General features: G+C 33.8%; 1 protein-coding gene across 1 annotated transcript; it reads left to right on the top strand.

Moving 5' to 3' along the window:
- Positions 1-14,238: 14,238 nt before the first annotated feature.
- LOC126678301 (uncharacterized) lies at positions 14,239-15,866 on the top strand. Its single transcript, XM_050373205.1, has 3 exons — positions 14,239-15,147; positions 15,198-15,516; positions 15,727-15,866. Exons 1-3 carry the CDS (start codon positions 14,239-14,241, stop codon positions 15,864-15,866), a joined length of 1,368 nt encoding a protein of 455 aa, XP_050229162.1.
- Positions 15,867-18,092: the final 2,226 nt, after the last annotated feature.

Genomic DNA, 18,092 nt, shown 5'->3' with positions numbered 1-18,092 from the left:
CTTTTAATAGTCACTACCCATAACCATATTGCTGCTCATTAAATGCTCATCATTAATTTGCCATAGGATTCATTATTTCTGAATCAACTGGGTAAATTTCGCAACCAAATAGCTTTTAACTTGGCCTTAAAATCGTTTTGAGTTGTCACTATAAAGTTTTGTAGATAAACATATTAGAAGTGACTTAAACAGGAAAAGATTTATATTTTATCATGTACAGAAGAAGTGCCTTAAAATTAAAAGTACTAGGTTTGTCAATAATTATTGAGAAAACCACAAAAATATACATATTTAAATAGGAAATAGCAAAAATACACACCAATCTAATAATTTATATTGATACCAAAAAAAGGTAAAAGTTTACATATTCTAACCAAACCATTAAATAGGAGACATGTGTCACACTCAAAGCCAAAAGAAAGGGTCAAAAATGTGTGATTTTTGGTCAAAAACGCGAACAAACTGAAACAATAACTTTGTAATATATTCATAAACAATAATTTTTTTTAATACATATCAGCAATGTATTACAATGTATCTATAATGTATCATTCATTTTGAAATTTATTTTTTTTCAAAATAATCATTATGAGTTGGAGATGGATTTTAAAAATTATAATCAATGGTGTATTTAAAAAAATTATTTCGTTAAAATAATAAAAAAGGATAAGAATATGTATCTACGATGTATTTATAATACATCAGCGATTTATCTACAATATATTAGTGGTGTATATACGATGTATCGTTGATGTATTCGACATATATATCCATACAAAATGGAACCAATAACTATTCAATATCTTCATTAAATTTAGAGTTGATGTCATCAACTTTATACGTTTTTTCAATTTAATCTCGCCTTTTAAAAATGCATGAATTACGTTAAAAAAAAGTATATATATATATTATATTTTGTATTAAAAATATATGTATATATCATATATAAATTATATATAAAAATTGCTTCTAATATGTGTTCGATATATGTATTTGAAAAACGTGTCCTCCTATTAAATATTTGAAAGTTTGCTTCGTTCTTTTTTTCCCATGTTGCACGAGGTTTTGCTTTTAGCTCAATTTATTGTTTATATTTATAATGTATTTACGATGTATCGTCCATGTATTTACAATGTATTGCAAGATATAGATGATACATCGGTAATGTATTAAAATTTTATTATTATTTTTTCTCCTCTATATCTATAATGTATCGATGGTGTATTTATTATGTATCGGTGATGTATTACGATGTACAGATATTGTATCGGTCATTTTAAAATTTATTTCGTTAAAATAATCCATTTAATTTAAACATGTATCATCTATGTATCTGCTATGTATTAAAAATGTATCATCTATATATCACTAATACACACATGTATCGATCATTTTGGAATGTATTTTTTTTAAAAATAATCATTCCGAGTTGGAGATGGATTCTAAAAATTGTAATCAATGGTGTATCTACGAAATTCAGTTTAGATGTCTCAAAAACAATTTAGATACGTCTCAAAACAACAGTAGCTGACATGAAATATATTAAAAATTCAAAATATAGAAGTAAATTTATAATTTTTATTTTGCTGAAAATCATATTTTAAAAATTGTTCAATTACATCTCAAAAACATATTACATACATCTCAAATATATTTCTGATAAATCTCTGAAACAGTTAAAGATAAATTTAAAAAATCTAGATACAGAAATAAGCAGTCTCACTCATCGATTCCAAGTCAATGATCATCATAGTAATATAAAATCACTCAGAAAGCATTTCTTAATCTCCTTTTTCAGAACCACTAATATTTATGACATATCGAAGATGTATCGATAATGTATTGTGGAATTGCAAACACTACTGTGCAAAGCAATCCATATAAAAAACTTAACACGAGACGGAGCTAGCGATTTCCAAATGCGTTTAAACGGAATAATAAACACCCCACCTTCCCTGTTCCTCTGCTCAAACCATTCATTTTGGCCATGATTATTTAAAATCATATTACATGTGACATTTTGTTGCAAAGTACGTGCATCACCACTTACACCCAAACCATTTAAATTTGTAACTTGAACAGCATGGCCAACATCCACTTGCAAAACATAAGATTTAATATGCCCACCATCCCCATTAACAATGATGTCGTACCCTCGTCCCAATTCATACCGAGTAGAAGCAGATGTACCCACTGAAACCGGAGGACTCCTAGCCACCTGACCTTTCATCTCCGACAGTAAACGGCAAAAAGAAGCAGCTGAGTAGACTTTTGAATTCGAACTCCAAAAAACCTCATCACATTGACCCCTTATAGCTGAAATACTATTAAAACTGGTCCGCAAATTATCAACTTCTTGACAACTCCTTACAATGTATTCCTAATCATACCAATCACTCTAACCCAATATCTCAAGCCATCTATACACCCCAAAAACGCATCACTTAACCATGTTTTTAATGCCTGCAAACTTTAGATTTATAACTGCCAACACCAAAACCAGCAGCTATTACAAGTTCATAACTACCTATGATGAATCTCATGACCTACCTATCTCTTAACCCACCGCCGTCGCTACCTCGACCATTACACACCGGTAGAAAAGCGAGAAAGGATAAGGTAACAGACAATTACTGAATTGGCCATCAAGGTGGAGCCAGTAACGGCAGCGATGCCAAAGGACGAGCGACGAGGCAAAGAAATGAATGAAAGATGAGCCTGTTTGAGGCGGAAGAAGAAAAATCACGGCAGCTGGATAGCGGAGGAACGAAAGTAAAGGAAACAGAGGCGCGTGAGAGGGGAATTGAGAATTTGGTGATGGGAAACGAAGAAGACTACTTTTTTGATTTTTGACACAGAGAGTAAATGGGTATAAAAAGTAATAATTTAGCCAGCTCAGCTATTTGATGTAAAACACCTTTGATAGAAGAGAAAAGTTGCCAATGTGTTGGCATTTGAGTAAAATTTCCCCGCTTTTTCAATTATTCCGTAATTTTCTCATAATTATTTCAAAGTCTATTTCTATTGGGTTTTGCTATTCGCCTCCCCTTTTTACTTAACACCGCCCTTACAAAAGACATTTTCGCCCTTTTAGCAAAACCAAAACCAAAAAATTCTCTCAACTTATTCGAACAAATACGTAAAAAGTCGATTAAAATGACGGACAACGATTATAATTCATCGGGTAACGATTATCGACGTTAGGAAACAAGTTTTTCCGGCTTTTACGAGATAAAAAATAATTTTTTTCCCTAAATTCTAGGGGGACGTCCCAGAGGGACATCCCTCCATAAGAAGAGACGTCCCCGAAGGACGTCCCTCCACAAGGAGGGACTTCCCATAAAGGGAAGTCCCTGCAAAAGGAGGGACGTTTTTGGAGGGACTTCCCTTATGGGATTCCCTCCAAGAGGAGGGACGTCCCATGTGGGATTCCCTCCAAAAGGAGGGACGTCCGATGTGGGATTCCATCCTCTTGGAGGGATGTCCTTCCGGGACATCTCTCTTTTTGCCGGTTATATTTTTTAAAAAAAATTTAAATTATTAAACGTAATTATTTATATTAAACGTAATTTTATAAATTGTTAAACGTAATTAGTTATATTACAAAGGTTCGGTAACATATTCTGATTCAGCCGTACGAAAAAATATTAAGTCATACTACTAATATTCAGTAAATATTAAATCGATTAAGTTTTTAAAATAACTAAAATTATAAAAAAAATTAATTATATATTTTTTTTAAAAAAAAACCTCGGCTGCGACGTTTCCGGTCGCAGCCGGAAACATCCCCTTAAAGGGGGACAGCCATGTAGAATATGGTTTCAGTTTGAATGGATTGAGAGGTTTTAGTTTTGTGTAGAAATAGGGAAAAGGGCAAAAAGGTAAAGTGTACGGGCGTTGGGTAGTAAAAAGGGGCGGTATTTAGTAATCCAGTTTCTATTTTTGGGGTAATAGACATTGGGGGTACCTAAACTTTTGTTATATTTCATTTTGATTATGGAACTTTAATTTATTTTATTTTAGTTATTAAATTTTATTTTATTTTATCAATTTGCTTACCAAACTTTTCTATTTTGTTATCAAACTTTGATTTCTTTTCAATTTGGCTATCAACTTTTATTTTTTTCAATTTGGTTAAAAAATTAGTTGTCACGCCATTTTTTTTGGACTAAAAATCTCAGTTGAAATAATTTTAAAATTTAATTATTAAAAATAAAATCAAAATCAAAATTTGATAACTCAAATGAAATATAGAGAAAGTTTGGATACCTTCAGTGTCTATTACCCGTATTTTTGTCTATTTAAATTAGAGATGGTTAAAGTATAGTTTTGCCCTATTTTTATGGTTAATCTATAGTATTGATTCATGACATATTTTGAGTTCATTTTTATTTTAAATATTAATCTATTTTTAGTTTATAGAATATTTTTTTAATTTTTTTAATTTCATTTTAATTATTTATAAATTATCTTTAGTTTATATAATATTTCTTTTACTTTATGATTTGTATACTATTTATTTTAGAATTTATAAACTTTTTATTTTAAAATTTATATAATTTTTAGGGTTAATTTCATATAAAATCACCATCTTTACACATTTTTCATTTTAATCACATCCTTTAAAAGGTGTTATATAAATTCACCACTTTTAATTTTTCACAAATCTATAACAGATGAGAAAATTTGGTGTCTTTCTCCTCTCAAATAAATGTCCTAATTTGACTAATGGCCTAATTAAAACAAAGAATACTTTCCTCCTTTTGTTTTCTTGTCGATTCCGGTTGTCGAGTCAACAAAGATACAATAATTTTTCACATTGGTGATAGATTTGCAAAAAAATGAAAGGTGGTGGATTTATATAACAACTTTTAAAGGACGTGATTAAAATGAAAAAAATACGTATAAAAATGGTCATTTTATATGAAATTGTCCATAATTTTTTTTATCTATTTTAATATATAATTTATATAACTTAATTTGTTTTTATTTAAGTTTATATAATTGTTATTTATAAAAAATTATTTAATTTATAAGATATATATTTTCTATTTTTTAGTTTATATAATTTATTATCATTATTATTGCTTTATAAGCTTAACGTCTTAAAGATACCAATATTTTGTGGTTGAGGTTAATTTTAACAAATACTTTCACAATTACTTCAGTTAGCCTGATTTTGTATTTGGTGTGTCAAGCATATCCATTTTTAAAAATAATAGTAATTTTTTTCAAATGTTAGTTATGTCAATGTTGATTAAATATATTTTAATTATAAACGTTGACATGTCACCTAAAATCGAATCCAACCAATTATGGCTCTTGATCAAAAATTAAATATGATCTATTTAATGACAAATCATAGTATGCAAATATTTTCACGATTTATTTTAATAACAATTTTCACGAACAAAGAATCACTTTACCCCTCAACTTGGCACGAAATATCAACAACGTCAAAATTAAGAAAAAATATATTATTTTTATCCTGAACTTGACAAAATCGGGTCAAAAACACCCCTTCTTACTCTCACCCAAGAGAGCGAGACACACTCTTCGATTTTGATGGTGGCTTTTTTTACCCTAAGTGGTTTTTGATGACAAAAAATTTAAATGATCTTATTTTTTAAATATTTTAAATTTATACCTAATAATTTGGTTATTAATCACCCATATCCCCTTACTTTTGAGGGTACGTACACAAACAAAACCCCCTGATCTTTGTGGCAGCGCTCGCTAAACCCTCTGAGGACGAAAATACCCCTGACGCCGTCTTTTTTGATTAACTGACATTCTAAAAAAAATTTGGCTGAGACATGTCAGCTGTCACGTCACCAAACTACCCTAAAAAAATTAAAACATCCAAAATACCACTAAATTTAATTAAAACAAATCACCCAACCCAATTTAACCCAAACTAATTACTCATAGACAAACCACTTCAACCCTAACCACAACCCACCATTCTCTAGCCACCACCACCCGCCGCCACTGCCACGGCCGGAATTTTTTCAGGCCGTCTTTCAGATCTGTTCTTCAACAAAGAACAGACATGGGTACTGTTCTTCGTTGAAGAACAGCGCCGATGGCCGTTCTGCAACGAAGAACAGACCTTGGGTTCTGTTCTTCGTTGAAGAACAACGCCCATGGACGTTCTCCAACGAAGAACAGCTCAGATATGTTCTTCGTTGAAGAACAGATCAATACAGACGGCCGGAAAATTCTGACCGTGGCGGAGGCAGGTGGTGGTCGCCGGAGAACGGTGGGGTGGTGGGTGGCGGTTAGGGTGAAGGGGTTTGATTGTATTTTATTGGGTTAAGTTTGATTGGATTATTTTATATTGGGTTTGGTTGGGTTGGATTGGGTGTTTTAGGGGTATTTAATTTTTAAGGTAGTTTGGTGACGTGGTGCAGCCAATTATTTTTTTCGAATATCAGTTAACCAAAAAAGACGGCGCTAGGGGTATTTTCGTCCTCTTGGGGGTTTAGCAAGCGCCGACACAAAGATCAGGGGATTTTGTGCCCATTTTTAAACATCAAGGGGTTTTGTGCACGTACCCTCAAAAGTCAGGGGTCATGGGTGATTAATAGCCTAATAATTAAAAAAAAAAAATATAATCCCTTTAATTTAAAATTTTATATAATAAATTAACCCACAAATTTTGTATATATAACAAACTAAACCCCAATTTTTTTATTTTTAACAAAAAAATTGTTTTTTTATTTTTTTTTTTAAATTGGAACAGCCCCGTGGGTCTGTTCTTCCTCAAGAATAGATCGTGGATCTGTTCTTGACAAGAATAGATCTTATCTGTTCTTGATTGAAGAACAGACCCAGGTCTGTTCTTCAAGAACAGACCAGGAGCTGCTGCTCTGAGGAGGAGCAGCTCCTCTTTCCGTTGAGGAGGAGCAGAAATTAAAAAAAATGAGTTTTTTTAAAAGTTCAAAAAAGCCTCTGGATTAATTAGATAGAATTTAATTATAATTAATTAGAATATATTATGATATTTATTAAATTCACTCTCCAATTAAAATGCCAATCAGCATGGGGGGAGGGGGTGTTTGAGCTGGTTTTGATAAGTTTAAGGTAAAAGTGATCAAGTTTTGTAGTTTTGGATTATTTTATACTTTGCGCCAAATTGAGGGAATAAATGATCTTTTGTTCAATTTTCACTTAGTATTTGTTTTACATTTATTTTATTTTAATTTTTATTGCCAATACATTTTATTGTTACTTGTTTATGTCTTATGAAAAATCACTGTAGATATCTCTATCTTGAACATGGAGAAAATTGAAGGAAGTGGAGTGTCAAATGATTCTAAAGACACTTGTTCGAGTAACGAACCAGTGATATTCTTGGCAAAATTTAAGAAATTAGATCGACATATATATATATATATATATATATATATATATATATATATATATATATATATATATATACATATATATATATATATCTCGACAAATTTAAAAAATTGAATATTATTTGTTGCAAATTACTTGTTAAAATTCAAAATAATTATGGACAAATTTCAATGCCATAAGAATTTATAAGTCAATTTGTAGATTTAATTGATGTGCAAAAATTAGAACATCAATGACTTTGTATTTTTGACACTTTCAAAAATCAAAAGGAATTAAGGATTAAATGAATGTGCGTTGAAAGAGTATAATATTTGTAAATGGGGAAACTTCATGAACCTGAAATTGTCTATCTAAATTCCGTATTAGCATGTATCATTTTTGATAATTTATGTTTAGTGAAAATATTGTGAACTAAATATGATGCATAAAATTCTGTTGACCATGCCAAGAGAGGATCTGACTTCTGCCTGCATGTTATGAAAAGCATATATGAGTTTTAGAAATAAAAACTACTCTCGTTTTTTAGCGCTGGTCACGATTAATGAAATCTGATCGTGACACTTTGCCCCTTAACTAGACTTTTTCCATACAAGCCTTTATTCTTGAACGACTAGTTCTGACGTGGAAGCATATCATACTATTGGACAAAATCTCATTTGAACCCTAATTTTGAGTTAGACAATCAATTTAAAGAGGTTAATTATGTATATTAGTGTTAGTGATATGCACTAGGTCAATCATGTTTGACCATGTATTGACTTTATCGTTTTGTTATTTATTAATTGTCAGTTTTTATCATTTTATATTATGATTAAAATACTTGAATGGTTAATTTTTTCTAAGGTCATCAAGTATGTGACTTGATAGTAGAACCCTTAGGTTTTATAAAGAATTATATTCCATCTATCCCTATTCTTAATAGTACATTGAGACTAGTATGATGTTGACTGATGATTAAATTTTACTAATCATGTATATGAGATATAAAGTCAAATAGGTGCTATTTGAGAAATAAGGCACTGGATGACCCACCTTGAGAATACTACATAGACAATTGTCATAAGTAATTCTTATTACAGTTCTATTAGTATAATCCTTTGACCTTGAAATCACCATGAATTTCTACATAGCTATTTCATGTTTTGATACAGTCTTACATTATCTTTAACAGGATAGTGGAATAGATTGTCATTGGATATGAAAGTACCTATTTGAGAAATGTGAGTGACTGAGAAGGAATTTGTCCCTCATTTATTTGAATAAGATATCTATGGGCCCCTTGAAGAAGATAGACTGAAGAAAATGCATGGCCATGCTAAATGAATTAATAAAGAGTTATCATTTTTAGTCTACTTGTAATCACGAAACTGATGATTAAATATTATAAGGATGACAGTACTATTTCTTATATTTAATCAGGACATCGAGAGATAAAGGGATTAAAATCAAGCGATCCGCCTCTCTTTACTAGTATATTCTCGAGCGTATTTGTCTCATTCTATCAAACTAATCCTATTCTTGGATCTTGTTCCTGAGATTTCTAAAAATCGATATTTTTACGTATTCTTCGAATTTCTATGTGCATTAAACTGCTATAGTATCTTATATTTTATTATTTTATACTTTATTCTTTCTCGCCAACTTTTTTCTATTTCTTTTTGCCATTTTTGTTATATTTCTTTTTCCTTCAGATAAAAAAAAAACAGAATATTATTTAGGTCAAAGCAAGAAAGACACTTCGAATATTTTTCTATTTCTTTTCATATTCATATTTTAATAATAAGAAAATTACAAGTGCACGCCGAGCCCGTGCAAAGGGTTTGGTTAAGATGTGCCAGATTCCACCCAATATACAAATGGAACCTAACCATATATGTCCTCCAATTATATCTTCCAAATCGTCCACACTAACAATCCATCCTTCCCCTCCAAAGGGGGATTTTAGTAAATACCAAAAATAACATTTGGGCTAAGGGTTAAGTTAGTAATTTTTCTTACATCTCCCCCCCCCTCCCGGAGCCCAGGTATCATATACACCCCCAAAATAAAGAGCCTTAAATACTAGAAGAAAAGCACCTATACCTAGCAAGATTAAGTGAATACCTAAAATGGTTGTCATTTTATTTCTATCTTTCCATACATAACCAAAAAATGGAAAAGATTCTTCAAGAGTCTCAGGACCCAGAAGTGCATGATAAATACCGCCAAAGCCCAATACTGTAGAGGAAATTAAGTGAAGTACGCCAGATACAAAGTATGGAAAGGTGTCTATAACTTCCCCGCCAGGACCTTTTTCTTGAGAAATAGCCGGAAAGACAATAAAAAATATTAAAAGGGCGAAGCCCTAGACACTCCTTTCTTTAGTAGTAGTATTTTCATTCATCAACCGGAAAACGAAGCATGTGTTTTCTGATCGATGAATGAACGAATTCAGCGCACGCATGTGTTGTTTGTAATTGGTTAAATCAGATTATCGATATTCGTATAACTTGGGTAGTCATAATGTCTTGCTAGAGGCCACTTATGACTTGTGGGATGAAATAGGGATTTCAGACTTACTGCCAACGTTATATGAACCTATAGGGTCGCACACTAAGAACAGGCCCAAAACAGTTATCTGTTGTACAAGTCTAATGAAATTAAGTGATTAATATATATATATATATATATATATATATATATAGAATAATAAATATATATTAATTGAAATTTAAAATTTAAGTGTAAGTGTTTTTCTTAAGATATTATCTTTTGAAGATAATAATAATAATAATTAATATATATGTGGAAGTATTAAAAAGGAGTTTTTGATAGACATGAACTCAAAAGAGTTATAAAAAAACGCAGTGTTTGCATATGATTGCAAAACACGTTTTTGAGTAAACCCCAGATGTCCTATTTTTCTATAAATAGACTCTTAAGGCTAGGGTTTTGAGTTATGTGTTATTCGAAATAAACACAAGACACAATCACTAAATAATTCGAATTGCTTTGTGAAGCAATAGTGCTAGCACACAAGCACTAGTTTTGGCTAAGGTCTGTTCGTGTGGATACTCGTAGAGGACGCGTTCTTTTGGAGGCGTTTCTGATCCGAGGCTGGTATCACCAAAGTGAACCACCTTCTTCCTTCCTACATTGCTGTTTGAGTTTGACATACAAGTAAGTATTAATTATGTTATTAGTCTATTCATTCGAATTACATGGATCTTGATTTGAGTTTTAGATAAATTTTTAAAATTCCGCTGCGTTATGAACCTAGAAAACCCAACAATTAGTGTATAGGAACATATTGAAACCATCCTGGGTCGAATCGGAGCTTTCTAGCGAGAATCAAAAAATCGAAATTCCAACTAATTATAGTAGCTTTTCGCGCCCGAGATGCCTTTAGCATCGCGGGCGCGACAGAAAAATCTCGGGCACTAAATTCCTTATCTCGGGCGCGAGACAAAGTCAGCCAAAAACCCCTTGCAGTTTTGACCTTCATTATGGGCGCGACAAATGGATCTCAGGCGCGACCTATGTGACCGTTGGAGGTCCAACGACTGTTTCTGAGCACCCCAACCAGACGATGACACCTGGTGTAATACCCCAAAATGTTTAATTATCCAATTGGACCATGTGTCCAGTTTCGAGTCGCTAGAGTGGCAATATCGGAAAGTCTTCCGATAAAAGTAAGGTAAAATAAGTTTTAGTAGATCGGTTTTGAAAGAGATTATAGCAAAGAATTTGACATTATATTTCAGTTCTAAAGTTGGAATTGGAATTAGAAAGGAAGAATGCTAAGAAAGTTGCAAGATAAAGCACATGGACTAAAGTAGTAATTTAGCCATATAAATTCCGAAGGGAAATTATTTCGCCAAGGTCCGCGAAATGTTCTATAGAATATGTGGTAAAAGTTTCGGGTCAATCGGAGACCTTTTAAAATTTGGACGCGGATGTGTTTTGGGCTAAATTGCAACTTATGAAAAGTTCAAGGGCCAAAACGTAAATTAGCCAAGTAAGTCTCGAGAATAGCAATTCTAAGATTATTGACGAAAATAATAATTTTGGGTTAGTATTATTTATTTGAATATAAATAATACATAAGTAATTAAGTTAAAAGGATAATTTAACCGTTAGGTTAAATTAGAAAGTTCAAAAGAGAATTGGTTTGAGTTAAAGAAATGAAGGATCAAAGTGGCTAATTAGCCATGATATATTAAGGAAACCAAATGAATTAAGAAAGGAAGAAGAAGGAGCAGAAGGTTACAGAAGAAGGAAAAATGGCGATCGATACGTTCCGCCGCCGTTTTGCCGTTTCTCGCTCAAATCGCGAGTTCTTTATATCGATTCGTTCAGAATTCGATTCTCTATCATCTCTAAGCTTCAAATCGAGGTAAACTTGACGTTTTTATTATGAGAATTGATAAATAAGGGTATTTTATTTTAACGAATTAAACGAATCGTAATCGCGTTTCTATTGGCGTTTTTGATGAAATTTGAAGTGGTTATTAATGGAAATCATGTTAGAATTGACTTTGGACGTTTAAGCACGTCGGATATGGCCCGGGGAGTGAACCCCGGGGCTGCACGTCGGCAGCCGTTTGCTGCACGAACGTGCAGCACACGTTCGTGCAGCGTACTGCACGAACGTGCAGCACACGTTTGTGCAGCGTACTACACGATCGTGTACGAACGTGCAGTACACTGCTGCACGAACGTGCAGTCCTTCGCCGAGTGAGGATTCCTGATTTGGGCTTTCTGGGCCCTGACGCGACGCAGAAACTCGATTTCAAACAATTTCAAGTCGTTTAATCAATCGTGATTCGATTGAATATCAAAACGTAAACTAGGACGTTTAAAAGAGAAGTGTGATTAAGAGATTATCAAAGTTAAGAATCGTATTTGAAATACGATTATGTTAACCTAAGTTTATAACTTAGGGTTTTGATACTAAGTCAACGTTTATGAATTAAACGTACAGATTATTCGGATAAGTAACTGACTTATTGACGAGCTACTAGACGGACGAGCTACAATAACTAATGGATCAAACGATGCATGGGGCTCGTGTTAATGGGATCTTTATAATGTTATTATTTGGATAGCGGTCACGGTGAGTGGCAAATTTACTTTCGCGTATTATTAGTATAAAAGTTACTTTCATATATATATATATATGTATATTGTTTATATGCATTGCATTACATATGATTGATTGAGATGTTATATGTTTTACTTAAATTTATATACGAGAACTAGTATGCGATCCGAAGAAACTAGCTACCTATTGGGTGTCAATAGGCTGTGTGATCACCAGTATTGAGTCAGTCTAGTATGTTTGCAATTGAGAAATGTCATAATACAGGTGGGAGCTGATAATGATTATGAAATTTACGTGGCTGGGCCACCAGCGAGTTGAACTCGCAATTGATATTTACGATTGGGTTTTTGATACGAGTGAGTACTCGGCTACGGTGTAGTCCGGAGTCCCCGTATCTAGTGGCTGGGCTACCAGCGAGTTGGACTCGCGATTGATATTTACGATTGGGTTGAATGATATATGATTATCCAAGATATGTGTCGTATGTTAGGATATTAGTTTCGTACGGATCAAATACCTGTTTATATATTTTATATTATTGTGTTCTTGAAATGTGACGTTATATTTTTATATTGATACCGTTAGTAACTTGCAAGCTCACTCAGTATTTCCCAAAATACTGACCCCCTCACAGTTTTTCCTTTCAGGTGACCGGAGTCGGATCAGACAGACCATCTCCTTTGTGTCGGCAACCTTTTGGTTTACACAAAGTGCGAGTTTTTATAGAGTTGCAGTAGTCAGTAGGTGTCAGTATAAGGTTTATAATTTGATTTCAAACGGTATTTGAAAAGTAAACTCTGATATAATTTTATAAATAAGTTGTTTATAAAGATGACGTTTTATCCGTTTGAATTTTATACCAAATGCCCTGAGAGGAATTGGTTATGATTATGACTAGAAACAGGGCGGTGCTGGATATGAGATATCGCTCGGTAAGACCCTGGTTTCTAAGAACTGTGCTGCGAACGTTTTCAGGAAAGGAATGCGATATTTTGATATTTGAATTATGTTACTTAAGAAAGATTTCTGAAAACGTATTATTTATAATAATATGTTTTATTCGCGAAAAATTTATAGTGGTTTTAGGCTTGCTACGGGTTCCGGAGCTACCACTCCCGTTCCCTAGCGCCGGTCGCGGCTCAATAATTTGGATCGTGACACCTGGGCTTCTCCCATCGGACAATTCCCTGTCCTTTGAATATCGCGGGCGCGACAAAGGTAATCTCAGGCGCGACAGGGTGCTTTTTAGCATTATCTTGAGTTTTCTTCTAGAAGACTCTTGGGTTAGTTGGTGGGGATATAAATACCCCTTATCTACCACATTTATTTGTTTTGACACTTTATCAACAACCAAAGATTATAAGCATTTAGTATCTCATTTCTAAAACATTTATTGTGCATCAATTTACATTGATTTCTTTCCTTTGTTTTTGTTGATTATCTATTGTTTGATTAACCATTAAGCATTTGTAGGTTTGTGATTAGCCTTGAAAAATCACTCTGTGAGTTTGAGATTAGCTCTAGAAAATCTCTTTGTATTAGTTAGTGTTTAGCTTTAAAACACATTTATAGTGAATTATCAAAATCTCAATCTTTGATTGAGTAATGGAGTAGGATCGACTTGTGATCCGAACCACTCTTAATCTCTTGTGTCAATTTCTATCTCTTAATCCCCTCTTAAATTTTAAAACACCTTTTTCACCCCCCCAAGGTAGAATTTGGGATTTCAATTGGTATCAGAGCTAGATTACTCATCTTATTGCTTAATTGCGAGTTCTTCGATCCAAATGGCTACCAAAAACTTTACTCATACTCTTCGTCCTTTCTTTTATGGAACGGATTATCCTAATTGGAAATTTCGTATGGATAACTATCTTGATATGGATGGTGTGAACTTATGGCACATGGTTCTTGATGGTTATGTAGCTCATACTCAAGAGTTGAATGGTGGTATTATACCTTGGCCAAGAAAAGAGTGGACCAAGGATCATGTTCTAGCAAATGCTCTCAACCGGAAAGCTATTTGTGTGATCTTTTCTTCTTTGAGTAGCGAAGAGAAAGGAAGGGTTCAACATTTCACAACGGCTCATGATATGTGGAAGATTCTTGAGAACTACCATGAAGGAACGGTTCAAGTCAAGAACAAGAAGGTTGAGCTTCTCATTGGAGAATATGAAGGGTTCAAGAACAAGCCAAATGAGAGTGTCACCGACACTACCAATAGACTCTTTGCTATTAACACCAATCTCAAAAAGCTTGGTAAGCACTATACTTTCGGTGAAATCAATGGCAAAATTCTTCGTTCATTGCCTCTCCTTGATTGGCAACCGCAGATAACCGCCATTGAGGAAGCCCATGACATAAGGAATTTGAGAATCAATGAGCTTATCGGAAACTTGCTCCTTCATGAGATGACTTACATGAAAGAAATTCAAGAATTGAAGAAGTCTCAAGAAGATAAAACTAAGGGAATTTCTTTGAAGGCTAAAGCAATTGAAAGTAAGCTTGAAAAGGAGCTCAATGCAAGTGATGAAGAAGATGATGAAGAAATGGTGCTATTGTCTAAGAAAGTAAGAGAATGGAGGACAAGGAAGAAGTCTCAAGTTCAAAGATATGAACAAAAGGGCGAGTCCTCAAACTTCAAGAGACTCCTACTCCTAGAAGAGATGTCACTTGCTATGGTTGTGGCAAACCGGGTCATACTAGACCGGAATGTCGACAAGGGAAAAAGAAATCCTTTCAAAAGGATAAGAAGGGATTAATCACCACTTGGGATGATGAAAGTGATTATCAATCCGATGAAGAGTGCCAAGAAGAGGCAAGAGCAAATCTTTGCTTCATGGCTTTGGTTGATGAGTCTCTATCCGAGGTAAGTACTCTATCCTTTATCTCTTGGGATGACATAGGTATAGAATCTCATGATAGTACTAGTGATATTGTTGTTATGAAAAATGTTGCTAGCGCTTCTAATATTGTCAATATTGAAGATGTTTTGGTTGATGACTCTTTGGTTTATGAGATTGATGATAAATTCCATGACATGATAAATGAGCTAACTAATAAATGTAGTGACTATCATGCTAAAATGAAGCTTTTTTAAAAGGAAGCCTCTATGGCTAAAATTGAGATGCTCAATTTGAAAAAAGAAATTCAAGACTTAAAGTCTTCTTTAGAATCTATCCCTAAGCAAGATGTCAATGTCTTGCTTAAGAAAAATGAAACACTAAAGAGTGAAATTCTTTCTCTAAATAGCTTTTTCTCAAAATTTCATAAAGGGAAGGAATCTTTGAACAATCTTCTTGATTTCCAAAGAAACTCAACCATAAAATTTGGGCTTGGCTATAGTCACAATCCCTCTTCCTCAAAAGTGACTACTTTTGTGAAGGCTTCTTCACCTCAAACTTCTTCTATTTAAGTTCCTCCTTCTTTGGTCAAACCAAAAGGGGTGAAGAAGAGGTATGCTCAAGCTTCTAAGGCTAAGCTATTTTTGGCTCCTAAGCCTAAGAGAAAAGAGAGTATAAGACCCCCTAGACACACCCATGCCTCTTAATATAGTCACAAATGGGAGAAGAGAAGTATGAGAAAGAATCATGTTCATTCATATTCTTATGCTCATTCTCATAAAAATGCTCATGCATACACTTATGATCACTGTTGTGCACATTGCTATGCTCACAGATGTTGGCTCCTAGAGCCAAGTCTTATCCATCTTATGCTCACATGTTCCCTAGACTTAAATGTGTTTATTGCATGAGATATGGTCATAAGAATGTTGATTGCTATGTTAGAAAGGCCAAATTAAGGTTAATTCTCTTGGACTATTCTAGTGCTAACTTCCAAGGACCCAATGTGATTTGGGTACCTAAAGTTTGAGTTTGTTTGTTCTAGGTGCCAAAGGAGACCGTGGTGAATAAAACCAAATGGTATGTCGATAGCGGTTATTCTAGGCACACGACCGACCAGATCTCCAACTTCACCCAATTGGAACATAAAAAGTTAGGAAATGTCACCTTCGGTGATGATGCCAAAGGTCAAGTTGTGGGGATAGGCAAGATAGGTAGTAACTCTTCTTCTCCTTGTATAGAAAATGTGTGGCTTGTTAATGGTCTAAAACATAACCTTTGGAGTGTAAGTCAATTGTGTATAAGGGCTATAATGTCAACTTTGATTCCAAGGCTTGCTTTGTTATCAAACCAATGGATAACACGGTTATCTTTAAAGGAAATCGAAGGCAAAACACTTACATAATTGACTTGGATACGCTTGAAAATCGAGATGACAAGTGTTTACTATCACTTAGCGACGAATCTTGGTTGTGGCACTGTAGACTTGGTCATGCTAGCTTAGATCTCATAAATGAGGCTAGCAAGGATGAACTTGTCAAAGGTTTTCCCAAGCTAAATTTTTCAAAAGACAAAGTGTGTGGACCTTGTCAAATGGGAAAACAACACAAGTCTTCTTTTTAAGCTAAAAATGTTGTTTCTACCACTAGACCATTACAATTGCTTCACATGGACTTGTGTGGACCTATGAGAGTTGCTAGTTTGTGTGGCATGCATTATGCATTTGTGTTAGTTGATAACTACTCTAGATTCACTTGGGTTATATTCTTGGCTCATAAGAATGAAGCTTTTAACAATTTTAAAAGTTTTGCAAAGCGTGTTCAAAAAGAAAAAGATTTACCTATTTCAAGTATTCAAAGTGATCATGGAACCAAATTTCAAAATGAATCTTTTAAATCTTTTTGTGAAGAAAATGGTATTATAATTTTTCTTCTCCTAGAACGCCTCAACAAAATGAGGTTGTTGAAAGGAAAAATCACACTTTGGTTGAAATGGCTCGATCTATGCTCAATGAGTATGATTTACCTCACTACTTGTGGAACGAAGCTATTAACGCTGCTTGCTATGTTTCAAACCGTATTTTTAAAAGACCAATTTTAAACAAAATTTCTTATGAGCTTTGCGTAGGAAGAAAACCCAAGATATCATACTTTAGAGTATTTGGATGCAAGTGCTTCATATTAAACACCAAGGATGACCTTGGAAAATTTGACTCCAAAACGGATGAAGGTGTATTTTTGGGCTATGCCTCTAATAGCAAGTCTTCTAGAGTCTTTAACAAGCGTACCTTAATTGTTGAGGAGTCTATGAATGTGGTATTTGATGAGTCCTCCAAGGATTTTCCGGAAAAGGACTCGTTTGTTCATGATTTTTTAGGTTCTTTTGAGGATCTCTCTTTGGTTGAAAATCAAGAAGCTCCTACAAGTCTAGTGGAGATACCTCAACCACCTGAAGAGGAGAACAAGGTGGAATCCGAATCTCCTCCTCCGGCTCAACCCATCCATGATCTACCTAAGGATTGGGCTTTCAACAAAAGTCATCCTCAAGAGTTGATTATTGGTGAGACTTCAAAGGGAGTAAGTACTCGCTCTCAATTCCGTACTTTTGAAAATGTTGCATTCCTATCTCAATTCGAGCCCACTAAAGTTAGTGAAGCTCTAGTTGATGAATATTGGGTGATTGCTATGCAAGATGAACTCAATGAATTCACAAGAAATAAAGTTTGGGAGTTAGTCCCTCCTCCTAATGGTCATACCATTATTGGAACAAAATGGGTATATCAGAATAAGTTGGATGAA

Source organism: Mercurialis annua, linkage group LG4, assembly GCF_937616625.2.
Source record: "Mercurialis annua linkage group LG4, ddMerAnnu1.2, whole genome shotgun sequence".
Classification (NCBI taxonomy): Eukaryota; Viridiplantae; Streptophyta; class Magnoliopsida; order Malpighiales; family Euphorbiaceae; genus Mercurialis; species Mercurialis annua.
This window is presented reverse-complemented; position numbering and strand designations above follow the sequence as displayed.